Source organism: Anopheles funestus, chromosome 2RL, assembly GCF_943734845.2.
Source record: "Anopheles funestus chromosome 2RL, idAnoFuneDA-416_04, whole genome shotgun sequence".
NCBI lineage: Eukaryota > Metazoa > Arthropoda > Insecta > Diptera > Culicidae > Anopheles > Anopheles funestus.
In genome coordinates this window covers 6,095,913-6,109,519 of record NC_064598.1, presented here as the reverse complement: position 1 = coordinate 6,109,519, position 13,607 = coordinate 6,095,913, and the positions used below count along the sequence as shown (strand labels likewise).

General features: G+C 45.1%; 6 protein-coding genes across 7 annotated transcripts; 3 read left to right on the top strand and 3 right to left on the bottom strand.

Annotated features, from left to right (window-relative positions):
* Positions 1 to 1,927: 1,927 nt before the first annotated feature.
* On the top strand, positions 1,928 to 3,378 carry LOC125766379 (26S proteasome non-ATPase regulatory subunit 6). The gene is made up of 2 exons (XM_049432253.1): positions 1,928 to 2,059; positions 2,121 to 3,378. Exon 2 carries the CDS (start codon positions 2,128 to 2,130, stop codon positions 3,295 to 3,297), a length of 1,170 nt encoding a protein of 389 aa, XP_049288210.1. The 5' UTR covers positions 1,928 to 2,059; positions 2,121 to 2,127; the 3' UTR covers positions 3,298 to 3,378.
* Positions 3,309 to 4,723, bottom strand: LOC125766380 (protein FAM50 homolog). Its single transcript, XM_049432254.1, has 2 exons — positions 3,911 to 4,723; positions 3,309 to 3,836 (listed from the first exon to the last, which is right to left on the bottom strand). The coding sequence occupies exons 1-2, from the start codon at positions 4,587 to 4,589 to the stop codon at positions 3,460 to 3,462; spliced, it is 1,056 nt and encodes a 351-aa protein (XP_049288211.1). The 5' UTR covers positions 4,590 to 4,723; the 3' UTR covers positions 3,309 to 3,459.
* A 256-nt stretch (positions 4,724 to 4,979) lies between these two features.
* On the top strand, positions 4,980 to 7,021 carry LOC125765232 (nucleolar protein 56). The gene is made up of 2 exons (XM_049430148.1): positions 4,980 to 5,132; positions 5,199 to 7,021. The coding sequence occupies exons 1-2, from the start codon at positions 5,130 to 5,132 to the stop codon at positions 6,747 to 6,749; spliced, it is 1,554 nt and encodes a 517-aa protein (XP_049286105.1). The 5' UTR covers positions 4,980 to 5,129; the 3' UTR covers positions 6,750 to 7,021.
* On the bottom strand, positions 6,830 to 8,634 carry LOC125765234 (abscission/NoCut checkpoint regulator). Its single transcript, XM_049430151.1, has 2 exons — positions 8,143 to 8,634; positions 6,830 to 8,071 (listed from the first exon to the last, which is right to left on the bottom strand). Exons 1-2 carry the CDS (start codon positions 8,188 to 8,190, stop codon positions 7,148 to 7,150), a joined length of 972 nt encoding a protein of 323 aa, XP_049286108.1. The 5' UTR covers positions 8,191 to 8,634; the 3' UTR covers positions 6,830 to 7,147.
* Positions 8,635 to 8,682: 48 nt separating this feature from the next.
* Positions 8,683 to 10,424, top strand: LOC125765235 (retinol-binding protein pinta). Of its 2 annotated transcripts, none has more exons than XM_049430153.1 (5): positions 8,683 to 8,802; positions 8,970 to 9,389; positions 9,482 to 9,808; positions 9,931 to 10,026; positions 10,104 to 10,424. In XM_049430153.1, exons 2-5 carry the CDS (start codon positions 9,172 to 9,174, stop codon positions 10,300 to 10,302), a joined length of 840 nt encoding a protein of 279 aa, XP_049286110.1. In that variant the 5' UTR covers positions 8,683 to 8,802; positions 8,970 to 9,171; the 3' UTR covers positions 10,303 to 10,424. The 2 variants fall into 2 exon arrangements, with proteins under 2 accessions (XP_049286110.1, XP_049286109.1); XM_049430152.1 differs by having other exon boundaries at positions 8,698 to 8,894.
* Positions 10,425 to 10,757: 333 nt separating this feature from the next.
* LOC125765236 (MOB kinase activator-like 1) lies at positions 10,758 to 13,563 on the bottom strand. The gene is made up of 3 exons (XM_049430154.1): positions 13,025 to 13,563; positions 12,723 to 12,883; positions 10,758 to 12,517 (listed from the first exon to the last, which is right to left on the bottom strand). Exons 1-3 carry the CDS (start codon positions 13,036 to 13,038, stop codon positions 12,045 to 12,047), a joined length of 648 nt encoding a protein of 215 aa, XP_049286111.1. The 5' UTR covers positions 13,039 to 13,563; the 3' UTR covers positions 10,758 to 12,044.
* Between the last annotated feature and the right edge of the window lie 44 nt (positions 13,564 to 13,607).

Here is a 13,607-nt window from a genome sequence, read left to right as displayed (position 1 = left end):
ACAGAGGGAGACCGGCCGATGATGTCTGCTTGTGTGTGTGTCTGTCTGTACGTATGGCTAGAAGAAGTGTGACGACAGGACCGTGCAGCATCCAGCAAAGAAACCCGCCGTTGGAGCAAATCGGGAGGAGGAATGGGATGCTAAAACCGATTATTGCCCACACTCGTTCGCTCGTTCTCTTTCTTCCCTCGTCGAGAGAAGCGATTACGTGTGTGTGTATGCGTGGTTCATTTTTTTTTCTTGTCGTTTTTCTCTCTTTCTTAGACCCAACAGTCTCCTCCTAGGTCACTTTACAACATTTACATCGGGCTTCTCATTGTATTTAATGTTGGCGTTTGCTTGATCTCGTGTTCTTCTTCTGCTGCTCTGCTCCTAAGCGCGATCCTGTGCGTCCAATTGATTGGTAAATCTCCTTCAACAAGATGCGACCGGTACTGGGGTCGCAGGGCTTCATGTAGCGCCCAAGAATTAGTAGGCTTTTTTTAGGGGTACGGAGAGACCTCACTTCTCTGCTTGCTCTGCACGCTGCTAATCCGTTCAAGTGGTGGCTTGTTACGGGAATGGGTGGGGGTAATAAGTGTTGAATTATTTTTAGCTTCAATTATTGTTTTTTTTACTCGTTACGTGTTGGCAGCATGCCATCGCAAACCGCCATTGCTGTTGACTCTATCACGGATCACTAACTGCGCGATCAGGCCATAATCCACCATGATGACCGCTAACGGATACCGGTGATGCATTCTAACGTCCTTCAAAAATGACCAAATTGCACCGGCCAGAAGGCAACGAGTCCAATGACATCGAAGACGTATAATCAAGCGGCCAGTCATCATCATTCTGGCGTTTGCTTTCGCTGTCCTTGATTGTGCCGGTATTTATTGTCCATTCTGCTTACATTTGGAACGCTATATGCCCTTCAAAACCCCCGAAAAACAATCGACCAAAATGGTAAACTGTTGAAGGATGTTCTCGAAGAAAACACTCTCACGCGGCACATCGTTGAGACGCATTTGACGCAGTTGGGGGTTTTTTTCGCAAAATATTTGCATGCCAATATTGCCATACCGTGTTGTAGTAGGCCGTTCCGAAACTAATGGTGGTTATTTCTCATTCGACCGTCTTGCCAAGGCTTACGGAAGTCTTCGGCGACAGGTATATTTGCGTATTTTAACAAATTTTAATAATGGGCTGCATTTATGAGGCTTTTTCAATTCCGGCATATGACGACAGTTTGATGAACTTGCGTCTATAGCGAATCTTTATCATAATTTCATCAGGGCCGTCATTGATTTCATGGCTTGGTTAGGAACATATTGTTCTTAACTAAGCCGAGCTACGCCAAGCCGAGCAAATCAAGTCTAAAGAGGCGTAGAACGTGAGTAGATAAAACAAATGGATTAAAACAATATTTTCTTGTTAGTCTGCATTAATAATTGATAATTCGCTGTAATTGTAAAGTAAAATAAACTACAATTCTAGACCGCAAAGATATTCATTCTTTAGTTATTAAAATTATCAATATTTAGTTAACACAATCAATAAAGCTATTCAATTTTTGCCACCCATTCTACATAACAAACGTTTTTAATTTAAAATTAAGACAATTTCAATGAAGAATCAATGTGGAACCGTATTGCCCGCTGGTTACAGCACTACAATATTCGCGATACATTTATTAACGACATTTTCAAATATGTACCCAAAATTGCATTGCACTCTGTACCAACCTTGGTAGTTAAACGTTAATTTTGAAAAACGTAGATCGAATGTAATATATTATTTATATTATGCTACAAATGGAAATAAATATCTATTAATATGCACATGATTTTCAATATTTAGAAACTATTCAATAAATACACAAAATCGAGCATTTCGAATTCAACCTCGCATTCAACATGGCGACACGAAAATCATCACAAATGTCAAAATCGCTTTCTTTGTCATGATCTGTCAATTTACGTGTGACCATCACTAGTTTGATGAGTCTCAGAAATTGAAATACGTTTCCGTGTGTTTATTATTTTCGCGAACTCATTTAACTCGTTGTAAAAGCAAAGTAAGTACTCACCCTCTGGTCCGAACCGTCCGATAGTTAACAGATTAACAAACATTCACAGCCCCAAGATGCCGGTCGAAAACCTGGAAGAGCAGGGTTTGGAGAAAAACCCCAATCTGGAGCTGTCGCACTGCAAGTTTCTGCTCAGCTTGCCGGAGTTTGCACACGATAAGAAACTGTCCGAGAAGCTGCTGGCCGCAATCAAGGCCGAAAACATGGCACCGTGGTACGAGCAGGTTTGTGCCGATCTCGCTTGGACCGTGGACCAGAAGCAGTTGGCAGAGATGAAGGAAACCAACCGGAAGAAGCTGGAACAGCTGGATGCCGCCATTGAGGATGCGGAAAAGAATCTCGGCGAGATGGAAGTACGCGAAGCAAACCTTCGCAAATCGGAATATCTGTGCCGCATCGGTGATAAGGAGGGGGCCATATCGGCTTTCCGCAAAACGTACGAAAAAACGGTGTCGCTTGGACATCGGCTTGATATCGTGTTCCACACCATTCGCATCGGTTTGTTCTATCTCGACCACGACCTGATCACGCGCAACATTGACAAGGCAAAGTATCTGATCGAGGAGGGCGGAGATTGGGATCGTCGGAACCGGCTGAAGGTGTACCAGGGTGCGTACTGTATTGCTATTCGGGATTTTAAGGCGGCGGCAAACTTTTTCCTCGATACCGTCAGCACGTTCACCAGCTACGAGCTGATGGAGTATTCGACGTTCGTGCGTTATACGGTGTATGTGGCCATGATCAGTTTGCCGCGTAACGAGCTGCGCGATAAGGTGATCAAGGGGGCCGAAATTCAGGAGGTGCTGCACCAAACGCCCGACGTGAAGAAGTATCTGTTCTCGCTGTACAACTGTCAGTATGCCGATTTCTTCAAGCATCTGGCCGCGGTTGAATCGGTGCTGCGTAATGACATTCTGTTCCATCCGCACTATCGTTATTACGTGCGTGAAATGCGCATTCTGGCGTACACGCAGCTGCTGGAATCGTACCGATCGTTGACGCTGCAGTACATGGCGGACGCGTTTGGAGTCAGCGTGGATTACATCGATGCCGAACTTTCGCGCTTCATTTCAGCCGGACGACTGCACTGTCGGGTGGATCGTGTCGGTGGCATTGTGGAAACAAACCGGCCGGATAGTAAAAATTGGCAGTATCAAGCCACGATCAAGCAGGGTGATATTCTACTGAACCGCGTGCAAAAACTGAGCCGCGTCATTAACATCTAGAAACTGTGGACTGAGGTTGTCGCTTAATTTTGTATTTTTGGAACGTGCATACAATAAACACGAAACTCTCCAACGCCTGGATTCGGATGTTTTGTCGTTTGAAGTCGAAGTGAATCCAAATCCTTTTCACTTGGGGTCCATTTACGGCTAAATGTTCTGCTATTACTTCTTGCTTTTGTCCTTAATCGTGTACTTATCGTAAACCTTGGTTGGATCGTACGGTTCCCAACGCGATGCCGGGAAGATGTGCTTATTACGCTCGTACCAGGAACGGAGCAACACTTTACCCGCATGAGAATCTTCCTTTTCAACCGTGGCATCGCTGATCATACGAATATCATCGAACACATCGAAATTGAACAACGGTCCACTTTTGCCACGAGCTTTCGTCACTATGAAGTCGTAGAATGTGTAATGGTGCGGTAATATCAAATCCTCTTTCACATACATTAACTGATCGGCCATTACCGTTTTTAATTCGCTGAAGTCCTTGCGCAGCATTTCGAGACACTTTTGCAGGAATTGATAAATGGAATTGCCTACAAGTGGAAAAACACGTTAATTTGCAGCATATGGAATATTGATGCATAAATCTTCAACGATTCATCCTTACCTTTCTTCATAGCGACCGACTTTCGGTGCCCAGAACCATCCCAGTAGCTGAACGTAATGGTAATTTCCTGGTCCTTCAATGTGGCCTGCTTCATGGCCCATTCCTGTCTCAGTTCCTCGCGCAATCTGTTGTCACGCTCCTCACGCTCCCGGTCCGGCAGAAACGACGTATCCACGTCCGGGTTTTTGCGAATCTTCTTTACCCCACTCGGTACCTCGTCCTTCCAGGAACGCTTAACGATTAGCTCTTCCTTTTTATCCTCCGGTTCGGATTCCTGTTCAGAACCCTCCTCCTCATCTGGTTCGTCCTCCGGATCGAATGATAGTGCCTGTATCTGTCGCTTCTGGCGGTCTTTTTCCGCCAGCTTAGCTTCGAGCGCTTTCAGCTTTTCCTTGTCCTTTTCCTCTTTCTTTTGGGCAAGCTTTTTCTCACGCTCTCGGACAATGTCCTCCTGCTTCGCTTTCATCTCATCCAGGGTAACCAACCCGATGGTGGAACTTTTGAGCTGCTGCTCCACCGCATCGTAATGGGCGGCGAATTTGTTCTCGATGTTGCTTACTTTCAGGTCCTCCTCAATTTTCTTCTTGCGAAATTCCACCTCCTGTTGGGCAAGTTCGCGTCGCTTCATTAGCTGGGCGGCACGGCCCCCTTCGGAGGCGGCACCCTTGTAGTACGCCATTGTGTCTGAAGTGTTTGAAAAATCCTTTCAAATGTAATCCGTGTGATCTAAACCAATTTTCGAGGACAACAAAGATTTCTACTGCTTCTGTTTTGTTTTTCTAAAAGTTTTCGTAAACAACCATTTGACATTTGAGGGAGCGTTCTACTACGTGTCAATTCTCTGCTAATTTGTGAACTCAATTAAATCCGTAGCATTCGGAATTTTTAGCTTTTTTATCATTTTTCAGCTGACATTTTTATGTAAAACATTTTTCATTCAAAGCTTTTATACACAGCCACCTAAAATATCATATTAGAAAACGATTATTTTAAAATATTGCTTCCCAAAGAATATCGATTCCCACAGTTAATTAACTGTCATCCGTCAGCAGGCCCCGAAGCTAAACTTCCGGTTGCTGTCAAAAGAGCCATCGCGTGCTGTTTTCTTTTGAGACCACCACACGCGTGAAGCTAGGTGGTATGGAATCTGTAATTTTGGACGATTAAACAAGAAAGTTATTGTTCGTTTTGTTCAAACTGATTGTGAATTGACGCTAAAATGGTAGGTTTCCCACTGGTTTGTCATTCTTAAATTTCCGTCGTTTGACTCTTGTTATTCCAACCGTAGGCTTTGTTTGTGTTGTACGAGCACGCCGCCGGATACGGGCTGTTTAGCGTGAAGGAGTTCGAAGAGATCGGCATGCTGTTGCCGCAGGTGGAAGCATCGATCCTGGATTTGGCACGTTTCAATGCAATCATCAAGCTAGTCGGTTTCCATCCGTTCAAAACGGCCGTCGCTGCCTTGAACAATGTCAATGCCATCTCCGAGGGACTGCTGCCGGACGATTTGTCCAGCTTTCTGGACACCTCGCTACCAAAGTCCGCGAAAAAGAAGCCGGTAACGCTTGGTGTAGGGGATGCGAAGCTGGGTGCAGCGATTGCCGAAGCGCTGAATGTGCAGTGTTCACACATTGGTGCAGTGCCGGAAATATTGCGCGGCATCCGGCATCACTTTGGCAGCATGGTGAAGGGTTTCACCGATAAGTCGGCTGCAGTGGCACAGCTTGGGCTGGGTCACAGCTATTCGCGTTGCAAGGTGAAGTTTAATGTTCATCGTTCGGATAACATGATCATTCAATCGATCGCACTGCTCGATCAACTAGACAAGGATGTGAATACGTTCTCGATGCGTATTCGCGAGTGGTATTCGTACCACTTCCCGGAGCTGTCCAAGATCGTACCGGATAACTACTTGTTTGCGAAAGTGGCATTCTTTGTCAAAGATCGTAAAACACTTACAGATGAAAGTTTGCCCGGTTTGGAGGAAATTTTGATGGACTCAGAAAAGGCAGAAGCCGTCGTAAGTGCTGCGCGAATGTCGATGGGCATGGACATCTCCATGGTCGATCTAATCAATATCGAAATGTTTGCCAAGCGGGTTATCAAACTGTCCGATTACCGTCAGCAACTGTCTGGCTACCTGCAATCGAAGATGAACTGTGTCGCCCCGAATCTGCAGGCCCTGATCGGCGATCAGGTTGGCGCCCGCTTAATCTCGAAGGCTGGCAGCCTTACGAATCTGGCCAAATTCCCCGCATCGACGGTACAAATTCTTGGCGCGGAAAAGGCTCTCTTCCGTGCATTGAAAACGAAAAGTAACACGCCGAAGTATGGATTGCTGTTTAATTCTTCGTTCATTGGCAGAGCGAACGCTAAAAACAAGGGGCGCATTTCCCGGTTCCTGGCCAACAAGTGTACAATTGCTTGCCGTATCGATTGCTTCACCGAAACACCCTCCAACGTGTTTGGAGAGGCACTGAAGGGGCAGGTTGAGGAGCGATTGAGATTCTACGAGCAGGGTGAAGTACCACGCAAGAATTTGGATGTCATGAAGGAAGCGATGTCGGAGCTCGGTCAGCAAGTATCGGGTGATGGAGGCAAGAAAAAGAACAAACGCAAGCTAGAGGACACGAATGGAAACGGGACCGAAATGAACGGAACGGCGGGAGGAAATTCCGCAAAGAAGCGGAAGAAATCGAAACTGAACGATACGAACGGGGACGATGCGAACGGATCGATCATGCTCGACACTAGCAGCAACCAGATGGACGTATCGAACGGTGAAGGCAAGAAGAAAAAGAAGAAAAACAAAAATCGAGAATCAGTGGCCGAAGTATGAGCAGCGCGCCAGATCCGCATATACATAATCGAAATAAGATATTTTAGGTGTGGCATTAATAATTACATTGACAGGCATAATAGATTAGAAAGCGTTCAGCAAACGTTGCATTGGAGTCCACCATGAAGTAAATGGCCCTCAACACTACTATTAGCGGAAGATATATTTTCTATTATTTTTTCATTCAACAAATTTTCTTTTTCCTCTTACCTTGTAACTTTGAGTCTTCGCACCGCTTGTATCGGAATAAAGCTATCCTAAGCAGAAGACTATATAGCAGCGTTTGCTAGTTATTGTGGTTCGAAAAGATACAGTAAGTATGTGTAATAGTTATCAACAATTTTTGTAAGCTGTGAAGTCTCGCGCAATAAGGATGCAGTGTTCTGATTTTTACAACATCAAACGTTTTTGGTGCCTTTTCCACCACCTTTAAATGGAACGGTTGGATGTTCCCGTGGGTCTTCATCATAGTGAAATTCTTTGTAGCACGCTTTACAGTACAGATCATTATCACATCCGCGGCACCTTATCGTTGCATCCTCGTTACAGATGGTACACCAAGGCAGTTCCTCTTCGCTATTGGAAGGAACTGATGGTTCCTCTTCCAATTCGTTTTCCAAGGATAGTTTCGCCTCCAGTTTCCCCTCTTCAGCGTATCTTTTGGCTAACTTCCGTGCTAGCTCTTCATCCGTTAAACCCTCATCCGAATCGCTGTCCGGTAGAACGGATGGCCGGGAATTTCCACTTCCCGATTCCATCTGCCCACCGGGGAATTCTTTCAGTGCATTCAAGCGTTTTGCAATTTCTTCATCCTGTTCGGTACGCTTGTCCTCCATAACGTTGATTAGTTTCGTTTCCTCCACAAACTGTCCAAGCAAATCCAGTACCTTCTGTTCCTCGGTACGATGGTCGGGTGCCATAAACCGTTGGGATGCATCTTTATAGTCCTTGTGCTCAACGCCCTTGAGAGCTGCCAGACGTCTTTCTATGTCCGCATTATCCCCTGTTACTGTGGGAGTTTCCGTGTTGGTTGCATTCCGGTCCTCTTCGTCGTTTGCCTTCAGCGCATTCAGCTTGCTACGGATTAGCTCATCATCTATCAGCTCTTCCGGTGGCACGATAGGACTCGGAATTCGATTCTCATTTGTTTTAGAACTCGTTGGCACGTGTCCTCTGTGTGGTGTTACTTCCACTTTCGGAGGTTCATTCGCAAGTGCAAGTTTTGAGCAGCGTAAACAAACATTTAGCCTCTTCCCATCACGCACCAGCTTGTATTTGAGACATCCCGAACAGAACGAAAATTTGCACACGGGACATCCATGCTACAATAGTTGGAAAACAATGGATACAAAGTTATAAATCACTGTGCAGCTCGTGGCAGACTATTCCATACCTCTTTGTTGAAAAATCCAAACGATTTTGTACAAATTGTGCAGGCCATTCGTTTGCACTGCGCTGAATTAAACACCAAAACGATGAATCACCGAGTCTGAGTTGCTGTTACCGTTTTTTTCCTCGTTTGTTTTGTCCCTATCAGCTGGGCATGTAGTAGTTTGTTCCTGGCAACACCAAACAACCCTTATTCTTGACAGTCAAGCTACCCATCAAGCGCAAGCAACTTTAGAAACAACCCCCAAGAACAATTAAACCAAACGATGCTTTTAAACAGCACTAAAACAGCTTCAATGCACTGGGCATTGCACACACGAAGCGGGATTTGAATGAAGAAATATTTTTTGTACAAGCAGCAATGCCCTTGTTGCGATTAGTCGAGATAAATTTTAAAAACCTATTCCAAAGGTGTAATAAAAAAATCCCGCTGTTTGTTTAGTACCATAGAGCAGGAGATTGTTTTGAAACGCACACACACACAACCGAACACGCATACTCATTCTTGGGAAAATATCGTAAACAAACGTCAAACAGCTGACGAGCCGAATTTGTACTGTGGAACTTGCGTAGTAGAAAAAAAGACCATGCTACTGTGATGAAATCGTAGTAGCATGCGTATTGTTCAGCACTGAATCAAAGATTGAAATGCCCATTTGCCCCGGTAACGGTTGGCACACGTGCAAAGCAAGAACAAGTGGAGTGAGATAACAATGAACTCTTTGTGGTGTAGTGAAATAACACTCTGTAGTTGATGTGTGTACCAGCAGCAGCAGTTGCGATTTACTGTCATAATTAATTGCGGTTTGTTGTAACACTTCCCATTTCCAGTTGTCGTTATCGCCGGCCCGTTATCAAACCATTACGATACACCTAGATCGTTCGGTGCCCGCTTCTAGACGAAGCGTTTCAGATTAGAACGAACTCGCCCGTCGACCGAGGACGCCGCACAGTGTGAATCTTTCCCCGCGTTTGTTGGACGAGTGATCAGTGCCCTTTCGATGCAGTGAACCGTTCAAAGTGGGCCACCAGCATGAAGTCGGAACAACGCACCACAATCGGGGAAACCGTGTTCGTTGGTAATGGTGTAGAGGAAACGGACGAACTTCGGGCCACCAGTATTGAAACAGTGAAACAATGGCTGCTAGACGAACGGCCCGAACTCGAGATCCCAGAGGAATCGAGATTGATTTTGTACTTTCTGCGTACGACCAAGTATGACATCGATAAAACAAAGCGGAAGCTAATGACGTAAATATCACGCTGCAACGTGCCGCAACCTTCTGGTGCTAGGGGTGGATGCACATACGAGATACAAAAGGACGTTTATTTTATTATTGCAGATTTCTCAAGAACAGAGAAAAGTTAACGGAATGGTTTAAGGATCGCGATCCATTTCGATCGGAAATACAGGAACTGCTAGACATTGGAGTGTTTTTGCCGCTGCACGAGAAGGATTCGCTTAACCGACAGGTTGTGATTGTCCGCACGTCGGCGCACGATCCCAGCAAACACAAGCAGGACGATGTGTTCAAGGTGGATAAGATGATACTGGATCTACTGATGTACCTCGACGAAACGGTTTCCATACACGGTGTGGTAGCCATCTTCGATATGCAGGGCGTCACGCTTGGGCACGCACTGCAACTAACTCCGTCCATGATCAAGAAGTGAGTAGCGAGCAGTGTTGGGTAGAAAGATGTGAAATATGCTTTACGTAATCCGGACGTACCGAACCGGACGATAAGTGAATCAGAGCGATAATGTTTACTTTTGTGCTTTGTACTGCCAGATCCGTCGAAAGCTGGGAGAACTATCCCTGCAAACCGAAGCTGCTCGAGTTCGTTAACGTACCTGTGCATGTGAATATCGTGCTGAATGTGTTTAGGTATGTTTGTAGAACATTTTGTTTGCAACCTTTCCTTTCCTGCAAGTTCACTCAAGCGTTTTTTTTCATTTTCACAGAAGTTTTATGAGTCCAAAGATGAGAGAGCGGGTTTCCATCTCGCGCAAGGGTTCGTCGCTGGATCGTTCGGTTACATTGCCCCTCGAACTGGGCGGTAATGGGAAAAGTTACTACGAGCTTGCAGAACACTGGAAGCAAACGGTTCAGGACAACGTAAGGTTTTACACTAAAATGGAAGAGAATGTGTTCCACTTATGAGCTGAAGAGATAATATAGATTTTGGTCACTTTAACATAACTTAGGGCTTACCGTGTGGCACTTACGTAAATATTAGTTTTAGTTCTGTCGATATTGACATTTAAAATATAGGGTTAATCATACGTTTTCTGTAAACTCATTTACAAAACTGTGAATGTAAGCCTTTGGATTGATTGCCGAACGTTCGCAATAGATGATAATCCACAAATTCGCTATCAGCACACATCGTTGTAATAGGTAGATGGAACCGTATGCTATTGCTATTATCACATCTGTCTGCAAGCACAAAGCAATCGCACCAACCATCATCGATAGCGAACCGTATCCATTGACCAGGGTCATGATCACGTACCTACACACACACACACACACACACACGCACAACATAACCGGACATTTCTTTCGCTTCTTCCTCCTCCAATCGATTATCGCACGATGGAAACAAAACACGGCAATTAAAAGAAATCTACAGTTATCGTACTTTAATAATGCGTTCACATCATGCTGCAATGTTCAGCTAACCCAGTCCAACCCCGGCATTTGCTTTCGGCACCGCTAAAAAGCTTAATTTTGAAATCTAAAAATGCTCCATTAAGCTATCTTTACACTTGCGGCACCTTCCTGGCAGGAAAGGTTTTTTCGACTCACGCACCGTGCTTTGCGGGCCCCCCGGTATTGTTTTGCTGGGTACGATTGTATATTATTACTCTTATTATCATCAAATTGGGTTTTGTTTGTAAGCCTATCGTTCCATTGCTGCCCTGTGTGCCTTTTGTTTCCACCATTTGTTATCAGTCAATTGTTGGCGCTGCTTTTAGCATATTTATCCATCGTTTTATCGTTCACATTCCGATGCTTCCCTTTACCATACCGATCGTAATCGGTTATTTCGTCGTTCTTTGTTCCGGGGTTACAATATTTCCACAAAATTAGCCACACATTACAAACGGACTGAAGGGAAGGTTTGTGTCTGTGTGCTTCACTCGTACAGTCGTACAAACCAGATCCTGGTTTGCCATTCATTCCGGTAGGTTTAGATTGCATTTTAGTGGGGAAGGGTTTTCATACACTTATCCACTTCCATCTCGGTTCTCCCCGAAGCTGTCGTTCGTTAAATTAACTTTCAATTTCGTCATTCGCATACACACGTGATTTGATCGAATGGGCGTATACTGGTCTCTAATTGTAGCTTCCTTAAAGAAACATACATAATTTGCTCCCAACTGTAGTTGCATTGAACTGCTTCCGAACTGGTGTGCAAACAACTGAGAGAAAGAGAGAACCGAAAAGCACAAAAAAATAAACAAAACAAAACACAGGAGGTATTTATCAACGATATATACAAAATGCAAACGGATGCAAACTATCCGATCCGTTTCGATCCGGTAGATACAGTTGCCTGGCCATTTTTATAAAATGCCACTGTAGCACACTGCACCGAATCGGCTAAGCTCACCCTTTTCTGCACCGTCTACGCTCCGTACTAGCAAAACCGAAATCGCACTGGTAGAAGCAACGGTGCAAAGCTTAACGTTAAAATCGTACTTTAATTTAAAAACAACACATTCGAGAACATCATAGTGGTAAAAGAAATAAATTAGCTTAGTGAGTGGTAAATGAGGAACGATTATCAAGGGAAGGGGAGGATGCTGAGATAGGATAGTGTGGAGGTAAGTTGTCTTGTGGCCATCGCTGGCAGGATGAGTCGTGGTACCGTATGCACGGGTAAGCACCGAATACACTTATCGTCCGTCCTTTGTAATGAGCTTATCAATAAGATCCTGTAACGGTGCCAGCTCCCGACGATCGATGAGATTAAACTCTTGCACGAAGTAGATAAAGTGCTTGAAGGACGTGTTCAGATGCGCTTCCTCGCTCAATCGAACCACCTCCGAAAAGTGCTGGTGGTAGATGTGCGCGTACACACGAAACAGTCGCTTCAGGATCGTTTTAGCGATGTTGATGAAATTCTTCGGAAACGGTACGCCGATCTTGGACGGGAAGAGCGTTTCATCATCCAGCTGGTCTTGCACCCACGTCATCAGGTAGTCGATGTACTTGGGTGCACTGCATTTGATCGGTTTCTTTACCGTCTGTCCGTCCGCCCAGTGGTACTCATATTTGGGGCCGGCCGACATAATGCTACATGTGTCCTCGGTGCAAAACTCCGTGATTGTACCGTACAGCATGTTGATTTGATTGAAGAAATCTACCGCTAAAAATAGACAAACATAGTTTGGGACTCAAGTCAAGAGGGTACGACGGGTAATAACAAGACAACTTCAACGTTCGACGTCGTCCACCGACTTATCAATGGAACTGATGAACGTGACATTCGGTAAAACGTGTTCAGTCGCCGTTTGCATATGTTGACCAACATACATTGACCAACAAAAGAAGAAGGTGGAAGGTTCACTTACTGTTTACTGCAACCCATTCGTTCAGATCTTCTCCATCGGGAAGCTGTACCGCATTACGAAGATTGCCAGAGCCGAGCGTCGCGGCCGCATGTTTCATAAGGTCATACTGATGCGTACCTTCCGGAATGTTTTTCTTTGGTTTGAATGTTTTGCTCGAGCGACTGCGGAACACAAGAAAACAACCAATTAGAGAATGGGTTGGGTGGTTTTATTTTTGGCCCCTTTTTCCCTCCCCGGTAATCATAGACTCTTCCACACGGTCTGCATTCCCGTTCGCGGGGACGATACGGTTGAGTACTTACAACAAGAAGCTCATCGCGCTGGGTTCTGTAAGTTTGTCTTCTTTGCTTTCTACCCCAAACGAAACAATCGAGGGGCACAATCGATGGAGACCGCGCAGATAGGATGGTCGGTTCCTATCCTGCTCCCGCAAGCTATCCACTTGAATCGGTACACAATCCTATCGGTTGACTGACTATTGGCAATTGTTTGCCCGGTGTTGCTTACTGTCCAAACAAAAATATACAGTCCTGTCTGAGGTTATTTGCAGCACTTATCACACACCAAACCGAAACCGAACCGAACAGATCGAAACGTAACAGGTCTTCGGGGGGCTACGGAATCAGCACTACGAAACTGGTACCGACGGAAACAATACTACAGCCTCTCCTGGAATGGGGACAACTTACGAACGGAGCAACATGAAAGCGAATTGAAAGTGAAAATTAAAGACGAAACAAAACGAATCTTTGGAACACTGGCAGTGGGCAACACTCTCGGTACAATAAAAAACCTAGAGCCAGATGCATGTGTGGGCGTTTGTGTTGGATTTGTTGTTCTGAGTGGTGGTGTGCAGTTTTGGCAGCAAGTGTGACAGATGCTGTG